Source organism: Monodelphis domestica, chromosome 2 (genome assembly GCF_027887165.1).
Source record: "Monodelphis domestica isolate mMonDom1 chromosome 2, mMonDom1.pri, whole genome shotgun sequence".
Classification (NCBI taxonomy): Eukaryota; Metazoa; Chordata; class Mammalia; order Didelphimorphia; family Didelphidae; genus Monodelphis; species Monodelphis domestica.
Window position 1 is genome coordinate 257,795,717 of NC_077228.1, and position 24,764 is coordinate 257,820,480.

Below are 24,764 nucleotides of genomic sequence, written 5' to 3' on the forward strand. Positions count from 1 at the left end.
TTGACCATGTAATATTTAACAAGTTTATTTAAGCAATAAAAGGAAAAAGATATTCCTCAAAGAAAGTAATGGTTCAGTTGGATGTAGTTCCCCTTACATAGTAAGGGGATATAGTTCTCCTTATATAGAAATAAGCCCAGTCAGGATTTGCATGATATCTGAGGAGCAATAATTACTCATGTTCTAGGATTTTATACTGTAGAATAACCAAGATGCTAAATCAATGGTTCAAGTTATAATTCCTTAGGCCAATTAAATCTTTAGAATGGCTTCATTTCCTTTTTAGGAAAAAACTCAACTATGTTGCAGGAACCAGTTTTATTAGCATTAGATGTTGCTCCTAAACATCAGTGGCATACATAGTGACACCTCCCCTAGAATCCAATTAGTCTTCCTGTATTCTACTCTCTCCCCTCTTTCTTCCTTACCACATAGTGGACCTTCTTGCAATATCTACTTTTCTCTTCCCTGTGGCCTTTCCACACACCTGTCTAGGAACGTAGTTACACCTCTCTTCTCTCTGCGCAGAGACAACTTCTCTGGATTCCAGTTATACTCTACCCATCTCCATACATCCCCTGTGAGATCTCTACACAAACCCATTTACACATCTGCCTCTCCATTAAAAAAAATTTTTTAAGACCCTTACCTTCTGTCTGAGAATTAATAATTGGTATTGGTACCAAGGCAGAAGAGCAGTAAGTGCTAAGCAATGGGGGTTAAGTGATTTGCCCAGGGTCACATAGCTAAGACGTGTCTGAGGCTAGATTTGAACCCAGGACCTCCCATCTCTAGACCTGGCTTTCTATCCACTGAGCCTACCTCTCCTTTCTATACATGCTGATAATGACATCTTCCCATTTATACTATCAACTTTTTTCTTCACTTTAGGAACTAAATATTGTCCCAGTCCCAAAGCCCATTGGTAAGAGACTCTCCTTATTGATGGAAATGAATGGTAGGGTTTGTATGTTGGAGTTGGTGAGAGTAAGAAAGCTTCAGTTCTTGTCCAGTCTTCAGGACTCTTCAAGCTTCAAGTCACTTTGGGCACTTCTGGATTCTCAGGTTGAGAAAGAAAATAGAAGAGGCCAATCTCATTTCAGATTGCTGAAGGAAAAGATTCTGGGAAGACATGGGAAGAGTGGGCAATCTCCATCATGTCCCTATCCCCAACTTGATACCATAGAGACTGGGAAATTTCTCCTTGGGTAAGAACTAGGATGCTCTTATTTGAGCTGAATTATCTAGCCCCTTTCTCTGAATTGTCTGGCATACATTCTCCCATGTATACCTTCTCTGATTTCTATATTGATTTAGATAAATGGATTTCTTTGCTATTTACTATTTATGTTCATTGTGCCTTTACCACATCTGAGTTTTCCCTACACATGGACTTGTGTTACATCCTTGCTGGGTCACCTTCTAGATCCCAAATTATATCTCTTCCTTTCTTTTCTCACACACACAGTGACACTTTTTCAGAATAATCCAATGTAATAGTAGTCTCCTATGAAGTCATTTGTCTTGACAGAGAGAGCTACGAAAGAAGACACTAAGAAGTGGACTAGGGGAAAACCAATATCAGAAGCCATGGGCAGGACTCCCCTTCCGGCTTCCCTCCCCCTGCAAGGGTAGAGAGGGTGCTTGGTATCACTGGAGGAAAATTAAGGTTATTTTCCCTGGGAAAGGGAGTAAGGCAAAGAGACTCTTACCAGCTGAGGGCATCATAGGATTTAGAGCTGGAATAGACTTCAAAATTCATCTGGCCTAACTCCCATAATTTACAGATGAGGAAACTGAGGCCTTGAGAGAATAAGTGACTTACCCTGGTCACAGAACTAAGATTCAAATATAGGCACCTAATTTCTTTCTAGCTGATATTGCCTTCCACTTATCTTCTCCCCCTCCCCTTCCTCCCATTTAGTAAATTGACTTATTCAATAAATGCTTATTGACTCACTTAGGGGTTAGGGTTGTTTACAGTTAGGAAAAGACATAAGAACTCTATGGAGAGTTGGCCCCCACCCCCAACTCTTACTTCTAAAGATTCTTTGATGCTTTGTAAAATCTGACAAAAATTAGAAACTTAGCCATCATTGGCAGTATACGTGTTTGAGGGCCTTCCAGAGAAGACCTCATTGTGAAGAGGAGTTATTTAAGTCAAAGGTGTCACACAGACTGCTTGGTGTTTGCATTGGATGGCTGTAGAGCCAGTCTATCTCTGGTGGCCTTAAATAACAAGTTAGCCAGCTCATAATTAGTTGAGGGAATAGTAATAATAATAACTAAGATTTATATAGTGCTTCCTATGTGTCAGGCATTGTGTTAAATACTTTACTATTATTTAATCCTCATAACAACTCTTTGCAGTTTTTCAAAGTGCATATGTAATGGGGCAGAGATCTCCTTCCTTCCCACCTCCTCAGCTCCACCCCCATATAGTAATTCACTCAGGTTACCCATCAGAGTTGAGCTATGGAGAGAAGTAGACCCAGACAGACCAAAAAATGATTTGCCAAACCAAGAAACTACATGCAGGGAGAGTTGCATAATGACAGACATCATGAGAAAAAATACAGTTCCAGCAGTCTGAGTTGCCTTCAAAATGTGTATTCCTAAATGTGTATGTCCCTTTACTTCTGGATTTTATGTGTGTCTGCTCTTCTCTCTGGCTAATACGCTTATTTGTGAAAGAGTACACAAGCTCAAAGGAGGAATAATTTATAGCTACTGTTCTTAACATACCATTTTAGTAAATGCTTTGTCTGGAGCTAATTGCATTAATTAGCAGACTTTTAAACATGAGAATAAACTTGTGAATAGCAATTTTAGGGGGTTGACCCAGCATAAATTGGGAGGTAGGGGAATATATCCAACCATTAGCACTCGTTAGAAGATTCTCAGGTCTGTGTCAGCTCTAAGACATAGGATTCCTCTTTTCCCCACCCCTACCCTAGCAGGTGATCATCAGGTATATTAGTATAGTCCAATATTTTATTCCATTAAACTGATCCTGAGACTGGATAGTAGGAAAAGAAGGTGCAGAAGTAGAAGGGGGCAAAATAAAGCCTGCAGGGTCTGCTGTGGATGGGTTAGGAATCAAGGGCTCCTACTAGGATTGGCTTTCCTCCATAGTCAGAGTCCATCAGCCACAAAAAGGGAGTACAGACCCTAGACAGGTGTCATTCTCCAGGATACCAAGGGATCCCCTCCCTCACTTCTTTAGCCTGGATCCAGAGCAGAAAAGACATTCTAGTTTTCTTCTTTATAGGGCAATCAATAGTTGTTGATAGGTGATCATAGTTGAGGACACACTCTCCAAGAATCCTTGTAGTTGAGAAAGCAAAGGATGGCTGGAAGGGGGAAGAAGTAGGTAGATTGAGATAAAAGGGAAGAGGGTTAGACCCTATCCCTGAGGATTACCCACACCACCTCTGTCTCACCGCATAAGATGTATAACAGGAACACCAGCCAACCAATATAGTAGCTCCAGCCCAAGAGTGTCCTCTTATTCGTTTTTAGCTCTTGGATCCAGAGATGAATAGGAAATAATATGATAGTGAAGAAAATAAAGCAGGCTAGGGAGAGAGGAAGACACAGATTGGATGTCCATAAGGGATAAAGAGTTTCATCCCCATTCAAGAATCCCTTGGGGGTTCCATCTAATTTTGGGATAAGTGATGCCCATTATCTCCCCAAAAGCTCATAGCAATATCTTCCCTCCCCGTATGTACAAAGGATTGGGAGATTACAATTATCAGGCTTTGAAGTGACAAGTTCCTCCTCTGGCTTGGGCTATTACCCTCAAGGGTTTAAGGAGCAGATACCCAGTCTCATGGGAAGTGAGGGGGGAAGAGGACCCAGTTAAGAGGCAGCAGGGAATGTTTTAGGCCCTCTATTAACCAGCCACACCTGTAAATAAGCTGGCCAAGCCCCCACTCCAGTCGAAGACATTGAGATGTTTTACCACCGGCACGAAGACACAGTGGAACCAGCAGGTGAGAAGCAAGGATGAACCAAGAGAAAGTAAGAAACATATCTTGCTCATCTCATGAATGTAGAAGGCTCTGCTTTTCTCTAGGGAGAGGAAAGAAATAGAGATTGGATTGGTTTGAAAGAGAAAATGATGGGAGGGTGGGGTTGGGATGATGTTGGGATTATTTTTCAATGAGTGTGGAAGAAAAATGGGATGAAGCTGAGGCTGGAGCATTATGACCACTCACAATCTAAAAGGAGTATCTAAGGATAGACAGGAGTATCAGGGCATTAAAGGTACAATGCAGACAAATAGAAGGAAACCTTGTTTATCTAATAAATGAAATATCTGTGAGAGAATATATAGAATAATGGAATCATAGACCTGGATTACTGAATTATAAATGGAAGCTGCCAAAATATTTTACTAAAATCATTAGTTGAAATCATTAGAGGATGAATTAATTTTAAGCTCCTTGATGGCAGGAACTACCTTTTTCTATCTTTCCTAAGTGACTACACAATATTTTGAGCACCTTAAGGAGGAATTTAACAAATAACTATTCAATGTAATTAATTTGTTTTGCATGAGAGGTTTGGTAGAGGTGTGGGAGAGGGGGAGGGCAGAAATAAAGATAGGTGATATAAAGAAGGAAAGAATAAAATTAAATGAGAAAGATGACAAAACCTACAGGAACCAACAGGAGGGATAATGAATAGGAAAGATTCTAGGGAAGTGTGGCAGTGATAGAATGTAGTTCATAAAGTTGTGGTTGTAACTTTAGAAAGTTATTTTAGTAGCAGGGAAAATCAAAATATAAACACAGAAAAGGATAACAATAGAAAAAAGAAAACATGGAAAGCTCCAAAGGAAAGTGAGAGAGAATGTCAAGCCCCAAAAGGACTCTTGGAAGAACTTGAAGTTTAAAAATCAAATAATAGAAGAAATGATAGAAAGATCGAACAACTTAAAAATTAGAATGGGTCAAATGGAAATGGAGACCAAAAAACTTTTGAGGAAAACAACCTTCTACAAGACTAGAATGGGCCAAATGGAAAAGGAAACACAAAAGCTCAAGGAAGAAAATAGCTCACTAAAAATTAGAATGGAATAAACAGAAAGTAATGTAAAAACCATAAGGCATTAGGAAACAATAACATAAAATCAAATGAATGAAAGGAAAAAAGACAGAAGAAAATCTGAAATACCTCATTGGGAAAACAATTGACCTAGAAAATAGATCCAAAAGAGAACATCTAAGAATTATCAGAAGCTATGATTGAAAAAAGAACTTAGGTTCCATTTTGAAAGAAATCATCAGGGAATACTGGCCCAAATCCTCAAAGAAGAACGGAAAATATAAATTGAAAGAATCCACTGATCACTTCCTGGAAAAGACATTAAGATAAAACATCCCAGGAATATTATAGCAAAATAAAAAAAAAAAACCTTCCAGACTAAGGAAAAATTACTACAAGCAGTCAGAAGGAAACAATTCAAATACAATAGAGTTAATGTCATAATTACACAAGACCTAGCATTACATTACATTCTACATTAAAGGATCAGAAGGCAATATGATATTCAAAAAGGCAAAGGACCTAGACCTATACCCAAGAATCACATACCCAGCAAAACTAAGCATAATTCTCCAAGGGGGAAAGTGATGTTTAATAAAATAGAGGATATTTCCAGTAATGCCTGATTTACAAACAAACAAACAACTGAAAAGAAAATTGGTTGAGCAAATTTACTCCTCAAGAGAAGCATAAAAAGCTAAACAGAAAAGTGAAAACTTAAAGAGTTTTAGTAAGGTTGAATTGAATATATTCATACCTTGAATTATGATAATTAAGATACTTAATATAGCTATGATACTTAAAGTACTTAAAGCATTCAAAATACCTAAAATACTTAAGATCTTTACCACTATTAGGACAGAAAGAAAGAAGAAAGAAAGAAACAAACAAACAAACAAACAAGGGATTAAGCAGAATAGGGTGGGTTGATATCCAAAAAAGAAAAGAAAATCGCAGGACAGGAAAGAGGGACACACAGGAGAAGAGAAAAGACTAAATAGAAGGAGATAAATTCTCTCACATGAAGAGGCACCTAAGATTCAGTACAGTGTAGAAGTTGGGGAGTGTGGTAGGTAATGCTTGAACTTTACTCTCATTGTAACTAGCTCAAAATGGGGATAATACCCACAGTCAGCCAGTCAGCTATAGAATCCTACCTTACCCTATCAAGGAGTGGAAGGGAAAGAGGAATAAGAGAAGGGAAGGAGGTGGTATGGACAAAAAGGAGGGCAAAATGGAGGAGGCAGTGGTTGGAAGCAAAAACATCTATGAATAGGGAAAGCTTGAAAGGAGAGAGAAAAGAATAAACAAGGGGGAAATAAGATGGTGGAAACACAAGTAGTAATGATAATTTGAATGTGAATGGGATGAAATTACCCATAAAATGAAAAAGGCTAGCAGAGTGGATTAAAAAGCAAATTCCACAATATGCTGTCTACAAGAAACACATTTAAAGCAGAGAAACACATATGAGTCAGAGTAAGGAGCAGGAGCAGAATCTATTATGTTTCAGTAAAAAGTGAAAAAAAAGCAGGCTAATAATTATGGTCTAAGACAAAGCAAAAGAAAAATTGATCTAATAAAAAAGATAAGGAAGAAAATTACATCAAGATAAAAGACAACATAGAGAATGAAACAATATCAATACTAAACATATGTGTGCCAAATGGCATAGTTTGCAAATTCCTAAAGGAGAAGTTACATGAGTGATGGAAGGAAATAGAGAGTAAAACTATACAAATGAGGGTCCTCAACCTTCCCCTCTCAGAAGCAGATAAATCCAAACAAAAAATAAAGAAGAAGTTAAGGAGATAAATAGAATTTCAGAAAAGTTAGAAATGATAGATCTCTGAAGAAAACTAAATGGGAATAGAAAGGAATATACCTTTTTTCTCATAAGTACATGACACCACAAAAAAATGACTACATAATAGGGCATTAAAAACCTCATAGTCAAATGGAGAAGAGCAGAAATATTAAATTCATAGTTTTCAGACTACAATAAAATTATACTCAACAAAGGGCAGAAGAAAGACTAAAAATTAATAAGATACTAAATAATCTGATCCTAAAGAATAAATGGGCCAAAGAACAAATCATAGAAACAATCAATAATTTCATTCAAGAGAATGACAACAACAACAAATATAACAGAACTTGTAGGATGCAGTCAAAGCTATACTTAGGGGAAATTTTATATCTCTAAATGTTTACATCAATAAAATAATGAAAAAGCAGATCAATAAATTGAGCATGCAACATAAGGTTGTGGTTGTTTCTCAGTATTTGAAGCAGGAGGTGTTTGTCTCTGGTACAAAATAAGTGGAAATTTTTTAAAGATACATAAAGCCACCAAAAATCCCAACATCATTTGTCTCATCAAAAATGGTGTCTAAAGGAATAAGCAAATATTCATAAAATGCTTACTATGTACCTGAACTGTGCTGGGAACTGTAGACAGAAATAAAACAGCCCTTCATATCTCAAGGAGCTTATGTACTAACATATGTTTCATTGACTGAGTGGGTCATAAAGATGATCCACTAAATCTTTCATCCCTGTAAAACAATCTATGCACTGAAATTTTGCTATTTTCTAATCTAGTAGAACACAAGGAAGAGGATAAGTTAGGATAGGTGAATTGTGGGTCTCTCAACAATAATTTTATGGTATATCTGTTTTGTTTTGTTATGTTTTTGGTTTAGCAAAAAAAAAAAACCCAAACCTTACTTGTAACTTACAGAGAAAGAGAGAGAAAGAGAAAGAGAGATAGAGATAGAGATAGAGAGAGAGAGAGAGAGAGAGAGAGAGAGAGATTGAGATTGAGAGAGGAGAGAGAGAGATTGAGATTGAGAGAGGAGAGACTTTATCTCATCAAAAGTGTATGGTAGAGTGGAAGGAATATTGGATATGGAGTCAGAGGACTTGGCTTCCTTGATCTTGCCACTTGCCTTGATAACCTCAGGCAAATCACTTAGTCTGGGGGCTCTATTTATTTATGTGTATGAAACAAGCATGGAACATATGCTGTGGCTCTGTGGAGAATGACTCACACATTGGCTTCTTGCTGAAGAGAAGATACTTCACCTGGCTGAAATGAAATAGCAACTCCCAATGGGTCCCTATTTGTCCTTCACAGAATACAGCCCAGGAGTTGTATCAAAGGGGGTTGGCCACTGAGAGTCATGAAGCTTAGATATGGTTCATATCTTAGGGTTGTATTTAGGTTTTCTACTAAAAAGATATGAAGAGTTCTTCTAGAAATGGTACTTAATGTACAAAATAAATATTAAGCATAGGACAACTATTAATTTTCTCCACTATACTTAAAGCACAAAAGACTTATAAATGCAAATTAACAAATGCCCATAAAATAATGACCCACCACTACTAGTATATCCTTCCAGGAAGTGAAGACAGCTTGTAGGATCACTGTACAAGATTCCACAATCATCTTAAATCTGTACTATCCCAAGCAACTCACAAGGTTCAGATCTACTGGCCAGATAGGTATGACTTTTTAATCCTTTGGAATTCAAAATGACCCTGTTAATTGTCATCTCCTCATCCAAGAAGCAACATAATTGCAGAAAATATCTCTTGAAGGGCAGCCAGCACAAACTCAGGAACCCAGGAACTCTTGAACTTAAAGGTAGCCACCTAGGCTGGAAATGCCTGTCTTTTACAATTGCTATTCTATGATCTATACTTAGGGAGGGAAACACAGAGGCAGAAGAAGCAACCAGTGACTTGAGGTTCAGCCTCAGTCTCACTTAGGCAAGCATATGTTCTTGCTGCCATGTGCTCAAGTTGTATTGACCATTGATGTAGGAGGCAATGGGAGGAGAAGAGAGAAGAAAAATTCCTTCCCATTCTTTCTGGAAGTCCAAGGGAGAGCGGATATTAAATTTGTCCTATGTGATACCCTCAAGAGAAAGGATATATCCTCTCTATTGTTCTTTTAGCCTGCTAAGGGGGAAGGTTCCTCCACATGAGTCTCTTCCCCCAATAACATACAACAGCTAAATCCCTGTGATAGTTATCCATCTCAGAGACTTGGGAAGGGAGGGATCAATCAGGAGAGGCTGCATCATCTCAGCAAAGTGAAGCATTCAAGAAGACTTGGTTCCCAGACCTCCCCAAGAAGCCAAACTGAGGTCCTCCTGCTGCCTACAAAAGAGGATTGGATTAAATCTTCTCTAAGGTTCTTTCCAACTCTAAAATGAAGACTAGATCTGGGCTATGGGAACTGCTAGAAGAGATGATCTATGAGGTCTTTTCTGATGAAATAACTATGGATGCTCTGGACTAAGGGGGCCTGAGGAGCATTTCAGGAGAAGCTGGGGGAAGTTCAAGGGCAGACTGAAGGAACAGAAAAGAGGGAGTCTCACCTGATTCGTTGTAACAGGTCCAAATTTGACAGTAATCCCAGAACCCTTCAGAAGTATAGTTTATGTTCTCCAAGCCATACTTCAACAAAGGCTCGTAAATGACTACGGTGGAGACGTGCACCCAATTCGAAGAGAAGGTCATGATTAGCAGGAGTATTAATGCACTCAAGCTCATTTCCACACTTGCCACCCTACTCAGCCACCGGACATGGTACATGAGCTTCCATTTTGCAGGAAGGGAAATGGTATGCCTGAACTGACAGGGAGAGGAAGGTAAAGGACAATGCCTCCATGCAGTTGTGTGGTGGTCCCCAGACCTCAGATCTCCTAGTTCCTTGCTTCTTAGTCTCTGACTTCTATACCCTACCACATACACTGCCCTTCAAACCTCCCCCCTCTCTCAACACATGGGTACTTCCTCCAATCCCTTTTCCTCCTGAGAATTCATGTTTCATGTCCCATGACTATTTTTTTAAAAATTCCGACAACTCTGATCTTTTCCCACCAGCCCCAACTTCCAATGCCCCACCTTCAAATTTTAAGCTTCCCTTTCCCAACACCCTCCTCTCCCAAGATATAACCATTTTGCTTGCTTCACCCTCCTTATTCCACTCCTTAATTTCTCCTCTGGCTCTTCCTTCGTCTTTTTTCTTGATCTCCCTCACCCCCAGCCATCACCTAGTAAAAGCGTTCATCACACTGAGCAGGTAAAGGATGAGGTCCAGAAGTGTCTTGGGAATCCTTCTTATACACCTTTTCCCATTTCCTAAATCCAGGCCAAGATTCCAGCCCGTAAAGGGGGGAGGGAAGTCTAACTGCCATGGAACAAAATGACAGCCACAGGAAGTAACAGTAAGTGGGAGGGGGAGCCCTATGAAGAACCTAATCTGTTCCCTTTTTGTTCTCTCTTTCTTTGATTTTCCTCTTTCATTCAACCATGCTCCAGAAGCCTTTTTCCTCTTATCATCCTTGATTCCCAAGTTCTCAGGTCTCTCCCCACTCAGTCTCCATATACTAAAAAGATCCAAGACTCATTTTATCATCCATTCCCACTCCCATGTGGAAATATGGTATAGTAAAAGTAGACATGTATTTTGAGTCTTATGACCCAAGTTTAGATTCTGATTCAACTACTTGCTACTTGTATGATCTTGAGCAAATACTCTCTGGATTTACATTTCTACCTCTGGGAAATGAGAGAGTTGGACTAGTCCATTCTTGCTCTGAATCCCATGATGGCAAACCTATGGCACATGTGCCAAAGACAGCACACAGAGACCTCTCTGTGAGCATGCACACCATGCCTGCCAGAGTTACTTACTAGAAAGGCAGAGAGACTTTGGCAGAGCGCCCTTCCCTTTATTCAGCATACCTCCCTGCCCTTTCCCTGTCTGGGGTATGGGTGGGGGGTAGGAGTTCATGGCACTCAGTCTCAGGGTGGGAGGTGGGGTATGGCACACGGTCTCTAAAAATTTTGCCATCACTGCCCTAGATGCTCTTGGCTTCCTCTACACATATATTCCAATATATACACCTATATTGCCAGCAGCTCCTTCTTCCTACCAGGATTAGGCAATGATTGAGTAGAAAGGGAATTTCTCACCTCCTCTCCATCTCTCCCACTCCACCATTTAAAGAAATGATGTTGCCAGAGATTAGAGGTAATGAAGTTTCACAAAACAGAGCTGGAACTGCCTATGAATAATCTGAAGAAGGAGAAGCTGCCCATCTAGGACCAGATAGTGAACCTGGAGCTGGAGAAGCGGAGCAGCAGGAGCAGCAGAGGAAAGTAGGTAAAGGATCTCAGAGAAAAGCTATAGGGAGATATTATCCCTTGTCAGAATTCACTCACCAAGTGCCCAGTCTGTGAGTTTGAGAAAAGTGATCAAGTCCTTGAGTTGTGAATCTAGGGACAAATGGTACTGAACCTGGGGATTGGAAAGAAGCCCATTAGAAAAAGTAGAGCACTTCTATTTATTATTCCTTTAGTTAGAGGCTGTATGGTGTGATGGTTAGAGGGCTTGCCATAGAGTCAGAAAATTGGATCTAGGTCCTGTCTCTAATATATATTAGATATGTGAGGAGTCAAATTCACATGTTCCCAAGGGTAAAAATCCCAAGTAAGGTTAGAGCCATGTTTTTTATTATCATTAAGGGACTAAAAAAATCAAACCTGGTCCAAATTCACCTTGACTTGAAATTACAGGATTACACAACTGGAAAAATCTTAGAGATCATATAGTGCAGCCAAATCATTTTATAGATAACTGGGATCTCAAGAGGTTAAATGATTTGTTCAACACTGAGACAGTTAGGTCCTCTGATTCCCAATGTCATGGTGTTCTTTCCACTATAATGTATTGCCTCTTTTGGTCCCCTTCAGTAGGTTAATGAATCTCTGATCTAGATCACAATTCATTCATGTTTTATCCTCTTATGTGATATATATCTATATATCTATATCTACACACACACACACACACACACACACACATAACCCAAAATTACCTCATTTGATCCTGAACCACATTAAATAACCCAGGAAGTTGATGGCTCCATGGTACTTTGCCCTAGTCAGATCACAGGTGAAGTTCTGTGTCTGTTCTAAGTACTACATTTTAGGCAAGATATTGATAAAGCCAGAAAACATTCAGGGTAAGACAACCAGGATGGGGAAAGGCTTTAAAATAATGCCAAAGGAGGTTCTGTTGAAGGAACAGGGAGTTTTCATCTGGTGAAGAAAATTCTTGGGTAGGAATAGCTAGGTGGCTCAGTGAATTAAGTTTTAGATCTAGAGACAGATCCTGGATTCAAATCTGGTCTCAGACACTTCCTAGCTATGTGACCTGGGCAAGTCACTTAACCCCCATTGTATAGCCCTTTTTATTCTTCTGCCTTAGAACCAATACACAATAATGATTCCAAGACAGACAGTAAGGATTAATAATAATAATAATAATAATAATCTGAAGGACTGTTATGTAAAAGATTTAGGCTTGTTCTATTTGGCCCAGGGAGCAGAACCAGGAATGATGGGGAAAAGTAAAAGGCTTGAAGTAAGAAAAGACTTCCCAAACATTAGAGCTATCCCAAAGTAAAATGGATTGCCTGCAGAAATGGTGGGCTCTTTTTCTCTAAAAGTCTTCAAGCAAAGATTGGATGACCTGTTTCTAGGTATATTATAGAGTGGATTCTTATTCAGGCATATGTTAGACTGGATGTTCTTTAAAGTTCCTTCCAACTCTGAGATTCTATGATTGTGTATCACTTACCCCTGGCAAGAAATAAAGAAAAGAGAATCTCTGATCATAAAAACTGGAAGTTTGTGAAATCTTTATACAAATAAATAAATAAACTTCCCTTGTTCTTTTTAGCATTTCTGTGACTTTCTCTTTCCCCTTCTTCATCAATATCAGCCTGAATTCTATAATAACTGGACCAGCATTTAATCTGTCTCTCAATCTCTATGTGTCTGTTTGTTCTTTTTCTCAGTATCCTTCTCTGACTCCTGTTGCAGAAAAAAAGAGGACAGAGATGAGGCCCTGGTTCCCCAGATGCTTACATGAATGCAAAATCAACTTGGCTGATTAATAAAGGGTCTTTATTACTGGTACAATATCTACCCTTATCTGATTTTAGCTTCTACATATGAGTTATCTACCATCTTCTAGATCTGGCTTTAAAAAGCTGTATTATATTAGCTTCTCTCCCCACCTTCAGCATTTATTTGCTTCTAGCAGTCTTGCAGACAACTTCTGTTTCTAATTGCCTCTTAAAACTAAATATCTCAGGAATTTCCAGACCACACTATTCCCTTTTAAATACTCACCCTATTTCCCAAATACAAGTAAGATCCCTGCTTTCAACAGGTATAACCTGCCCAATCTTGCATAAACACTTTTCCATTCTTTTCCTCTTTCTTATCCCAACTATAAACCACAGTTTGTCTCAATCACAGAGATCTAGTGAAATCAGTGAAATCAGACCCTATAATCAAATATTTGGAGCTAAACAGGGTGTTAAAGGTCATTTAGTCCAACATTATCATTTTACACACAATATACATTGTGCTTTCCACATCATGTTGCCTCCCAGTAATTCCAGCAACAGTCATTCAAAGTCAAAATATTTATTAAGCATCTTCTATATATCCAGGCCCTAGGAATACAGAGGAGGGCAAAAACCAATTTCTACTCTCAAAGAGTGACAAGACTTAAACAATTATGTACAAATTATATTTATATATATATATACAGGATAAATTAGATTTAATCAACAGAGCAAAGGTATTAGCATTAAAGACTTCTTATAGAAGGTGAGATTTTAGCTAGGACTTCAAGGAAGCCAGGGAACACAGAGGATAGAAATGAGCAGAAAGTAAATTCAAGGCATGGTGGATAGCCAGGGAAAATGAACAGAATAAAGAAATGGAGAGTCCTGTGTAGGAGGCCAGTGTCACTAGATTGTACAATATGTGAGGTGGGAGTAAAGTATGAGAAGATGAAAGAGGTAGGAAGGGTAAAGGTTATAAAGGACTTTTAAAGCCAAAGCAAAAGATTTTATATTTGATCCTGGAAATATATATTTGAAAGAGGAGAGAAACAGAGAGACAGAGACAGTGATCCTAGAGTTTATTACATAGGGGAATGGCATGCTTAAACAGCTGAGCGGAAAATGGAGTGTCTTCAACAAAGGAAGAGGGGCAGGCTGAGGGAGGAAGGGGTAGAAGATCAAAAGTTTAGTTTTGCACATATTGAGTTCAAAATGTCTAGAGGTCATTCAGTTTGAGATGTCCAATAGGTAACTGGAGATATGAGCTACAAAACCTCAACTTTCAAAAGTCATGATACAAATATATTCCAAATAATTCACTGTATTTTATATAATCTCTATGTTAAATCTCATATTTGTAAAGATGGATTTAACTCTCCCCTGCCCATTTTTTAGATTTTAGCCTATCCTTAAGTGGGAAGGGAGGTCTATGACCCATGTGTGCTTGTGAATGACAAAAATGACTGACTGCCCCCTCAGCAGACCAAAGCAAAGCTAAAGCTTCAATTGAGCTACATAAAAGTGGAAGGAAGACACAGGAAGTGATACAAAGAACTGTCTTTAAAAATGTCTGTAACTTCCTATGACGAGTTTTTTTCTCCTTTGAACTTGACTTTGGGGGAGCTTTGACTTGGGACCTCAGACTGCTTCCCTCTGGACTGCTGTGTGGGTGAGTGAAAAGGCTGACTCCTTTTCCTGGCTTTTCTGGAGGTACTAGCCTCCAGAGAGGCCCCTCATCTTGGAGGAGGCCTCCTGGCTAGAACCCTTGTTTAATTTACCTCTGGGGCCCCCTTTGCTGGGGCCTCTGAAGCCCTGCCTGGTTCGGACCCAACTGGAGTAATTCTCTCTCTCTCTCTCTCTCTCTCTCTCTCTCTCTCTCTCTCTCTCTCTCTCTCATTTTCCTTACTTTCACTCTATTTTGTAAATAAACTACCATAAAAGTCATTCTGACTTGAATAATTAATTTCCACAACCATATTTCTCATAAATTTAGTCCAACCTTTAATATTTTAACTCTTACATATTCAATATTCCAAACTCCCCATATGCCTGTCCTTAGTAAGTTATTATACTAAACAGTTAAAAAAAAAAAAAGAAGAAAGAGAAAGGTGTACCCAGTTCTGCATCCTTCCATTTCAACATGTATCTGCCCCTTTCTCTGTGTTCTTTGTGTCCCTCTATCTCTCTTACCTTAACCAAATTTAATGCTGGGGAAGTCATTGCTGGAGAAGTAGACAATTCATATGAGGAACAGCTCCTTTGAACCCAGGAAGTTGAGTCTTCCTGTCTCCAGGTAGGACATTCTATCCACTGAGATGCCTAGCTGCCCTCAAGAGCTCTCATATCTATTATCTTATAAAAATCATAATAACAATCGTGTGAGGTAGGCATTAGTCCCATTTTGGAGGATCTAGAGAATGGGAGGGCAGTGGCTAAAAGCCTGTCTTTGTAGTCCCAATGTTTATTTAGCAGAGTTCCTGCATAGGAAGCTCTTCATAAATGCATTTTGCCTGAGGTGAGAAAAGGTGATTCTCAGAGGAGGGGAAATGACTTGTCCAAGGTCATAAATTTGGTTAAGTGGCAGAACCTCCTAACGCCTCCCCCCATATGTATTTCTTCTATTCCTCAGTTTAAGCACCTACTCTCCTCCTCTCGAATCCTCCCCACGGACTCGTCCTACACATCTACACCAGCATTATTCACCTCCAAGAGCCATTTATGATATATTCCAAAAATAGGGAGAAAGGAGGTTAAAAAAAACAAAACTGGTTTGACAAATCAACCCAGGGAACACCAACCTGGGTTTTAAAGTGAACACATCACATTTTCTCAGGTTCACTCCATATTCCTCTCCACACACAGGGGGTGAAAAGAGAGGGGGCATCCCAGGAGACAATGATACGTGAGACGTGACTGAGAAAAAATCAAGTTCCATTCTCATTGGCTGGTTACATAATTAGCTCCTTTATCCCCTATTGGCTGTTTAGTCCTGTAGGAAAACGTCCTCTTGGCCAGCAAAGTCTTCACGAGCAGCGAGCGCTGAGACTTTGTTCTCCAATCTTTGTAAGAAAGAAGAGGCTACAGCTCTGTCTATCCTCATTGGCTCCCATGTTGGGCCTCCGTCTCCCATTGGTTGCCACTTCAGGGAAACGTCATTTTTATTGGTGGGAGCCTAAGACGACTCTGTCTTTATTGACTGCTCAAAAGAATGCCAATCCTCAACTAGCTGTCCGGGGATTTAGGGGTCTGCAAAGGATCTACGTAAGTGCGGGAGGCTGCTGCGAGCCCTTGGAGAGTGGGGGCGTTGTCTGTACATTCCCGGTCTCTTGTAGTAACTGCTTCTGCTGTCGCAGGTTTTTCCGTCGGATGTGCTCACCTGTTACCTCACTCGCCAATTGAGCAGCGTACGCCCCATGGATACTCTTCAGCCAGGCTGGAAAGAAATGGGGTTTTCGGTGGTTCCTAGGGTTTTCTAATACAAAGGATCTTAACCTAGGGTCCGAGGATTCGTTTAAAAAGTGATAACTATTTTTTTAAAAGCCCTTACCTTCTGTCTTAGAAGCAATACTGTGCATTGGATCCGGGAATCCCACAAACTGGAAGTGCCTGAGGTATAATTTGAACCCAGGACTCCCTGTCTCTAGGCCTGGCTTTCCAATCCACTGAGCTACCTAGCTACCCCTTTGATAAGATAAATATATTTTCATAGAATTCGTTTCCTTTGTGGTCCAATGTATTATTTTTATGCATTTAAAAACATTCTGAGGAGTCCATAGGCTTCACCAAACTGCCAGAAGGATTTATGACCCCCCCACAAAAAATGGTAAAGAATCCCTGTTCTGGGGGCTGTTGGGGTCAGTGGAGATCACCAGGAGAGTGACTTGAGTAGCAGCTTCTCCTGCTTGGGTTGCTTTTCCTAACTCCATCCTGACCTTTGAAATCCTACTACAGGTTAAACTTCAAATGTCCTCTCTTACATTTAAGTTAATTGCCTCCTTGATTTTGCCTCCTGCCAGCTTGTAATGACCTGTTTCTCTCTCGTGGACTATTCTGCCTGATCTTTCTTAAGTACAAATGCAATGTTTTGTATTATAATATAGCTAACAAAATTTCTATGTCAGATTCCCTGTATAGACTCTTAACCATGTCCTCTAAGGCTTAGCACAGAAATCAGTATCCAGCATACAATAAATTTTTGATGAATTGAATTGAATCAGTAGAAAGGCTCCCATCAAGAGCGGCTTGAGGGGGCAACTGAGTGGCTCAGTGGATTGAGAGTCAGGCCCAGAGATGGGAGGTCCTGGGTTCAAATTTGACCTCAAAAACACTTCCTAGCCATGTGATCCTGAGCAAGTCACTTAACTCCCATTCCCTAGCCCTTATCACTCGTCTGTCTTAGAACCAATACACTGTATTCTCTCTAAGAGGGAAGGGAAGGGTTTGCGGGGGTGAGGAGGGGCAAGAGTGGTTTGATAAAGAAAGGTGGGGAAGGTATGTCAGAAAATGTTGGGGATACTAATGGAGAAGTCTGGTTTCCCTTACCCTCTGGACCTTTGTGCAGCTTGTTGACAAGGTCCCCAGGCTCCAGGCTGAGATCCTTTGTCTTGGCAATTACATGGGAATCTGCACTCAAGGCTTGGGGGCAATCTGGAGTTTATGAGGGAGATGCAAGATGAGGCTAAAACCCACGTCCCCAGAAAATGCCCCTGACTAATCCCTCCCCCTTTCACCCTCAGACTCCATTTTCTTATAATATTCCTTCTCCCACCCCATCTCTATTAAGCATGTCCTCACCCCACTCTTCATAGATGGTGTCTGGAGAGCAAGGAGGGGGTCCAGGAATGGGGAAGGCCCCCAGCCAGCGCTGCATGTCAGACCTTGGGTGGGGAATAGACAGAACATGGAGAAGTCACAGCTGGTCCCCTAGATTCCCAGGGGCAGCCAGAGGGAGGTGGAAGAGGGATTAGATAGAGGGGGTTGGTCTGGAGGAAGAGATCAGAGGAATGATAGAATCATAAGATTAAATATATATATATATATATATATATATATATATATATATATATATATATCCTCTTACAGTTCATATATATTATACATACAATTCATATGTATGCACATGTATCAATCACAGGGTCAGAAAATATGTGCTGAATAGCCAATCTAGGATGTTATAACTTACAGAGAAGAGGTTTGGAGTAGTCGATGAGTAGGACAGCCCTGGTGGTTGCTGAGTAGTGAGAGACGAAAAGTCGGAGGGCCAGAAGGGTCTGGAACTGGCTGGGCTTGGACTAGGGAACGATGGGCATAATCGAGAACATGTAGCCTTTGCCCACTGCCCGGAAGAGAGATTATCAGGAAAGATGCCTTATTTCCTCCCCTCACACAGGCCAGCCATCCCTCCCAGCCATCCTCCCCCAGCCATCACCCAGAAGGCCTGCCCACCTTTTAGGCTGAGTGATGAGCAGGAGGTCACTGAAGAGCAGAAGACAGAGGGGAGTAAGTCGGGGGCGGGAATTGAAGAGGGACCTGCCCTTCTTGCTCCCCAACTCCATCAGCTCTCCTTGCAGTTCTAGACGCCGGGACCAGGAGACCAGAGGTAGAGCCTGGGGTGGGAGTTGAGAAACAGAAGGAAAGGATTCACAGCTCTACCATTGTGCATTCCCTGTGTACACTGCCCCCCCCTTACCCTACACCCCGCCCCCCCCAAAAGAACAGGACTTGGGCAATATCATAAATGGGAACTTGGAGAGCTTGGAGTCAGGAAGCTGGGGGGGATGTGAGTGAGACCCAGATGGGGACTTGGGTGCTGGGGATCCAAGGTCACCGACCTTGACTTTGTGGAAACGCAACCTCTGGCTGAGCCGGATCAGCTCCTCTGTCTGCTTCATGCGCCCAACTTCAGCACTGCATCGTTCAATAATCTGGGGAGAAAGACCTGTGTCACCCTCTCCCCTCCTCCCACCTGTTCCCTCTCTGCACAAGATTCCTAGTCTCAGACACGCTTGTACACACACACACACACACACCTTGCTGATGGCCCCCAGTGCTCTCTGGGCATTCTCCCGTCGGCTGGAGCCCTCTTCAGTCTGGCGAAAGATATTCTGTGAACAGAGAAGGAAGAGTGATCCTAGAGTTCTGGGATCATTTAGAACTAGAAGGGAGCTGAAAGGTCATTTACTCCATCCAAGTTTTATAAATGAGGAAAACTCGATTCATCTAGAGTTGAAATGATATGCCCATGTTTATAACAATAGCAGAGCTGGAATTTTAACACTGAACCACTGTTTAGTTTGTAACTGATGAATTTAGAAGCCTAAAAAGTGAGGTTAGAGGTGGCAGCATTCATGTATTTCTAAGGAACAATCAATCAAAAAATCAGAAATTTCCAGCCCCACCTTGGGTGACATAGTTTGGAAGATTTGAAGACAGGATACCCCTATTTGAGGACTATAGAGTTTGGCCCAACTGCAGAATGAAAGTCAGTGGGTCCCTGGATTGGGGAGTCCACATTAAGAGGTTCCTTGGGTTGGAGGGAATCCTATTTGGCAGAATCTTTCTATGAGCAAGCCCTGAAGAAGGTTGGCTTCCACTCCAGAGCAGGTAGTCCCTGCTAGTTCAAGGGGTATCAGGACCCTGCACCTGCAGCAGCATTCGAAGTCGGGTGATGCGCTGAAAGGGAAGCAGCAGGAAGGAAGGCAGTGGGAGCTTCTGGCACTGGGGCAGGCTCTGCAGCCGATGCAGTTCTGCTGAGAAACGCATGTTTGTCTCCCTGTGGAAGGAAGATACAGGAGCTAGCTGAGCCCCAGGTGCCTTCTCCAAGATCTGATGGATTGCTTGTATCCCCATTCCCTGCAGGAGTTCCAACCCTCCAATCTTCCCCTAACTTTTTCCTTCCAATCCCTTGATATCAGGAGTCACCACAGTCCTCTCACATCAAGCGTCTGTATGTCTCCTCCTGATACTGCTGATTCCTCACATAATCCACATACACTGAGAAGGGGCCTTCAGCATGGGCATGCACCACATCACACAAGTCACTGATATGAGGGGAGCTCCTTACTCGGGATAGTAGCACTCCCAGAAACCTATGGGAGTGGGAAGATCCAGGAGTTAGGGGGACCAGGGTAACTAGGTCCATGAGAAGAGCTGGAAAAAGGGGGAAATACCCTACAGCTTGAATGGGGGGGGGGGAGGGTCTACAGAGGACCTGGAATGGAGGAAATGGGAATTGGGGTGGGGGAGGTTAAAACCAAGAATCTTAAGAGAAGCAGGGGCGGGGGGACAGAAACAGGGAAGGCAGACTGACCGCTCACTGACACTCTGCACACGATGCACATTAGAGAACAGAGTATGGTGGTCTCGGGGTGTCAGTGTATCTCGGAGTGAAGCACTTAGCACAAAGGTGTCCATCAGTAGTTGAAGTGATCGAAGGTAGGAGGCCTCTGATGTTACCACCTCAAATAAACTCTGGGAAAGAGTCAAGAGATATGGAGACCTTAGAGATCCCTTTCAACTTAAGATCTATGAGAACTCAAGTTTCTTACCCCTGGCTTATCTCCCCCATCCCTCCCAGCCCCAAATTCCCACTCCCAAGAACCAGACCTCCAACCACCCAGCTCCAAGCTCTTCTTCCTCCCCCTTTTCCTCCTATTCCTGTTTCCTGTCCTGATCCAGGTATCTGACCTCTTGCATACGCCTCTCCTCAGGGCTGAGAGTCTTTAAGAGGCCACTCTCCCGTACTGTAGGAAGCTCCTGCCAAAGTGTATTTCGAGGTTCTGAGGGTTCTCCAAGGTTTGTTGGGAGAAGCTTCCCGTCCTTGCCAACCCCCCACAGCTCTTCAGCCAGCACAGCTGTCTGGTACAGGGGCTCTGAGGAAAAGGTGATAGAAATCCAATCTGCTCCTGGGCAATGACCCAAGGGGCCAGCCTCAACTTCCTTGCTCTCCCTTCCCAAAGACCCAGAATCCAGAGTCCCTCACCATCCTGCAGAGGCAGGCCCCAATCCTGTTCATTCAGAGCCTGTAGCTCTTGATCTCTGTGGAGAGAAAGAGAAATAAAACCTTCCTCCAAGTAGTACAAGTTTAATTGAGACAATATTCTATGCATGTGCTATATTGGGAAGATGCACAGATAAAACTTCTTCACCCAAAATGATTTAGGACAAATTGGGGATGGGAAGGGAGACAAGACATAAACACTGAAGAATTAAATAATACCTAGGACAACTTGTCAATGCAGTACTTGATTAAAGGTCAAATGAATGGTAAGGACAATCCATGTACTGGCAATTCAAAAGAGAGAGAGAGAAGACCCTTGGGGTTCATGAAGGAGATATGCTTTTCCTTTGGCCTTAAAGCATGGTCTACCCCTTGACATATAATTTGGAGATTATCAGAGGTTTTCCGGTACCTTTCCACCAGGGTCTTCGGACATTCTTCCAGACTCTCTCCTGAAGAGACAAACCACAATGAGGGGTGAGAGACCTTATTTCTCTGAGACCCAGGCTTTCAACTCCCATTGCCTAAGATTCCCCAGCTCCTGTCTGGGAACCAGTAGGCAGACTAAATCACTTAGATTCTAGGTTAAAGGAGAAGCTAATGAAGGAGGCTGCCACTTTGGGAACAACAGAATGCCAAAGGCAGAAGGAACCTCAATTCAAATGAATTTTTCTTAAGATATTTTATTCCTTCTAGGTGAAAGATACTATGCTAGGTGCTAAAGATATAAGGTAAAACGAGAGTTCCTTCTCTGAAGGATTGGCTAACTCCATCTTTGGAATTATGCCACATAACAAGTCTTGAGTTAATTCCTTGCCTGAACTTTGCCTCTTCATCTGTTGGGAATTGGAGTTTTCCTCCCTTCGTGGAATTCCATTTTCCTTCTTTATCACTCCCTATCCTCAGGCTCTATTCCCCTCTGGAAACCAAGCACCCATACCCCATTCCCAGGTCCCAATACCTGGATGAGTTCCATCTTTAGGGAGCACAGTGGAATTTGTCTGTGGAGTATGCTCAGGGCAGGTGACCTCTTTCCTGGCCCAAGCTGGTTTGGGAGGTTTAAGGGGTGGGAGGACTTTGTGCTCCACCATGGATCGGTATGATGTAAGAACAACGGAGGTGCTCTTGTTGCTAGTGGGACTGGAGAGAGAACGAGAAGGGCAACGAGGAGGCGCACGGGGGGCTTCCTCACTGTCTCCCACAGAGACCCATTTAAGTTCCAGGCTAGGATGTGCCAAATGACAGAGACAGGGGCAACATGGTGGGCAGGACAAGGGAGTATCTGGGAAGAGAGAAAAAAACACCTGAGTAGATAGACCTCCACTCCTATGTCCCTCAAGAGTCCAAGCATTTGATAAATTTATTTAATTTTTGTCAGTATTAGAAGGTACTTTTCTGGTCATAAAATCTAACTCTTCATTATACAGAGGGAAAAATTAAGCCCCCAAATGAAGGTTTGTCCAAAGTCACAACTAGTTAGTAGCAGGGCAGGTTTTGACCAATATTCTTGTACTGGCACCAGTCACAGTTCTCTACCCTCCAGGACTTTTCTTCTCTTGAAGACCCAAGTATTCAGCCTCCCAGATTCTATTTATCTTTCTAGATCCTGTTCTTTTCCAGGACTCATGAACCACTCCATGTCCTCAAGCCAGCATCCCCCTGCTTACCCAGACATCCATTTTCCTGGGGTCCACTCCTTGCCACAGGATCATGACAGTCTTTTCTCTCTCCATTCTCATCAACTCCACCCTGGGGATCAGGAAATGGAGCTTCCCCAACTTGGTCCCCTACTGTGGACCCTGGCTCAAACTTCCCAGCTAGTCTTCGGACAGTGCCAGATGCTGAGGGGTGATGGGGCAAGGATCCGAATTTGGGAGATGAAGACTGAGAGGGGCTGATGGGTTCAGGGGAGCTGTTGGTCCGAGGAGCTGGGAATGGGGGGAGGAGCTTGGGGAGGCCAGGGCCCAGGATGTGGGGACTTGGGGGACTGGATGAAGAGTCTGGTAGAGTCAAAGAAAAGGAGCTAGATTTGGGGGATGGTGTAGATGGAAAAATTAGAGACTTGGTAGAGGTGGGGAGAGAGTCACATAGGGGGGACAGTGAGGTTAAGACTAACGGATCAGGAGAAGTAGGGGGTTTGGCTGCTTCCTGGTGAGAGGGCCCATTGAAGAGTGACCCTGGAGGTGAATTAATACGGAGTCTGGAAGGAGGTTGGGGTCGAATGACCCGAGGAGGCTTCTGAGATGGAGGTGTTGCTGGGGGAAGAGAGTGGGCTGACATCATTCCTTAAGTTTGACAATAGTAGGGGGACCTGGTCCTGAAGGCATCACCTTGATTGAGGAAAAGGGAAGAGATTAGGGTGACTGAGGGTGAGAAGGATGTGAGCTCGTGAACTTATAAACAATATTGTGAAAATTAGAAAGCAATGTATTATTATTTGGTAGTCCAAACAGTAGACCCTTAAAAATAGAATTTCTGAACTTGCTCCTCTTCAATTTTTCATCTCCTATTTCTCCCTTTTCCTTTTCTCATCTCCCATTTCTTTCTCTTTCCTGGTTCTCGATTCCAGCTCCAGTGTCTTATTGAAAGGATTTTCAAAACTGACATCTCAGTCGTGGTTCCTCAGTTTCTGTCTCTGAATTTCCTGACTTCAGGAAACTGGGGAAATGAGTCAGAGCTAAAGGAGGGTGGGTGAGAAGGGGGCAGAAGAGAGGAAGGGAGAGTGGATTCTTTGTGGCGGCAAAGTGAAGGGGGGTTTTCAATAAATTAATAAAGGGAATTTGGAAGTGAGAGAGATGCAGAAATAGACCTAGACCCAGATACAGACAGATGAGGAGCAAAAGAAAGAGGAGAGTCAGGAAGTATATATCACTGTGTTCTAGTTCCCACCCCCATTTCCAAGTTCCTCTTTCTCCTGGACTCTCCCTTTCCGGATTATTTTTAGCTTTATTTTCCTGTATGGATTGTCCTGGAGCCTCTGACCCAGGGAGATCAAGAGGACCCAAGGACTAGCCCCTCCACCCCAGCTTCTTCCTACCTCAGTCCAAATTCTCATAGCCCTATACAAGCTCAGAGAGAGAAAAATGAACTGACAAAAGGGACTGGAATTGGTATTTTTGTGAAGGTAGGATAGGGATAGGGCCGAGTGGGGATCTCAGTGATGAAGGCTATGCTTAATGTAAAGGAGGAAATGCCAAAATAGGATAAAGCCCCAGTGCCAGTGCCAGACCTGTGGAACATCCAGGGGCTCCCCAAACCTGTCTCAGGATGTAGAAAGAGAAAGGCATCACCTTCCTCTTCCAGAGCCCCCCAATCGTTGATGATTTATGAAGCAAACTCAAACAGATCAACCTCCCCTTCCATTCCAGGCATTCTCCCCTTCTGCTCAGGAACCCAGGTACCCAGTTCCTAGGTCCGGTACCCCATACACCCTTTAGGGACTTGAGTATCACAGGTTCTAGTTTTTACTCTCCTCCAGCTTCCAGTCCCTTTTGGGTCCCTAATATCTGACCCCTTTGTGCCCAGCTCCCTTCCTCTTCCCCCAACTGTCATCCCTTCCAGGCTCCCAGGACACCCCAATTCTTACCCGGCAGTTCTCTCTGCTCTTGAACAAGAACTCCTGTTACCCTGTGAGTTGGGGCAGGAAACAGGAATCAGGTCCCTCCTCCCAACCGGACACTCCTCTCCTTCCTACCCCCAACCCCCCACCCCCACTCCATAAGGATACTGACAGGGCTTTTGGCTAGATGCTGGATATTAGGATGCTT

The 24,764-nt window shown here is 42.3% G+C and overlaps 2 protein-coding genes and 1 long non-coding RNA gene across 7 annotated transcripts; 1 reads left to right on the plus strand and 2 right to left on the minus strand.

The window, feature by feature from the left end:
* Positions 1–2,980: 2,980 nt before the first annotated feature.
* ODF4 (outer dense fiber of sperm tails 4) lies at positions 2,981–15,994 on the minus strand. 5 transcript variants are annotated; one of them, XM_056817540.1, is made up of 7 exons: positions 15,797–15,994; positions 11,955–12,057; positions 11,299–11,374; positions 9,447–9,702; positions 3,913–4,077; positions 3,444–3,578; positions 2,981–3,353 (listed from the first exon to the last, which is right to left on the minus strand). In XM_056817540.1, exons 4-7 carry the CDS (start codon positions 9,661–9,663, stop codon positions 3,298–3,300), a joined length of 573 nt encoding a protein of 190 aa, XP_056673518.1. In that variant the 5' UTR covers positions 9,664–9,702; positions 11,299–11,374; positions 11,955–12,057; positions 15,797–15,994; the 3' UTR covers positions 2,981–3,297. The 5 variants fall into 5 exon arrangements, with proteins under 5 accessions (XP_056673518.1, XP_056673519.1, XP_056673517.1 ...); XM_056817541.1 differs by lacking the exon at positions 11,955–12,057 and having other exon boundaries at positions 9,447–9,697; XM_056817539.1 differs by lacking the exon at positions 11,955–12,057.
* Positions 10,162–13,062, plus strand: LOC130457285 (uncharacterized). The gene is made up of 3 exons (XR_008916474.1): positions 10,162–10,298; positions 11,084–11,235; positions 12,939–13,062. It is a non-coding gene; the product is annotated as an uncharacterized LOC130457285 (long non-coding RNA).
* On the minus strand, positions 15,939–24,638 carry ARHGEF15 (Rho guanine nucleotide exchange factor 15). Its single transcript, XM_016430803.2, has 16 exons — positions 24,584–24,638; positions 22,665–23,327; positions 21,959–22,279; positions 21,410–21,449; positions 20,980–21,035; positions 20,685–20,869; positions 20,308–20,468; positions 19,934–20,086; positions 19,641–19,770; positions 19,028–19,102; positions 18,830–18,922; positions 18,444–18,604; positions 18,181–18,333; positions 17,793–17,875; positions 17,541–17,645; positions 15,939–16,431 (listed from the first exon to the last, which is right to left on the minus strand). Exons 2-16 carry the CDS (start codon positions 23,278–23,280, stop codon positions 16,256–16,258), a joined length of 2,508 nt encoding a protein of 835 aa, XP_016286289.1. The 5' UTR covers positions 23,281–23,327; positions 24,584–24,638; the 3' UTR covers positions 15,939–16,255.
* Between the last annotated feature and the right edge of the window lie 126 nt (positions 24,639–24,764).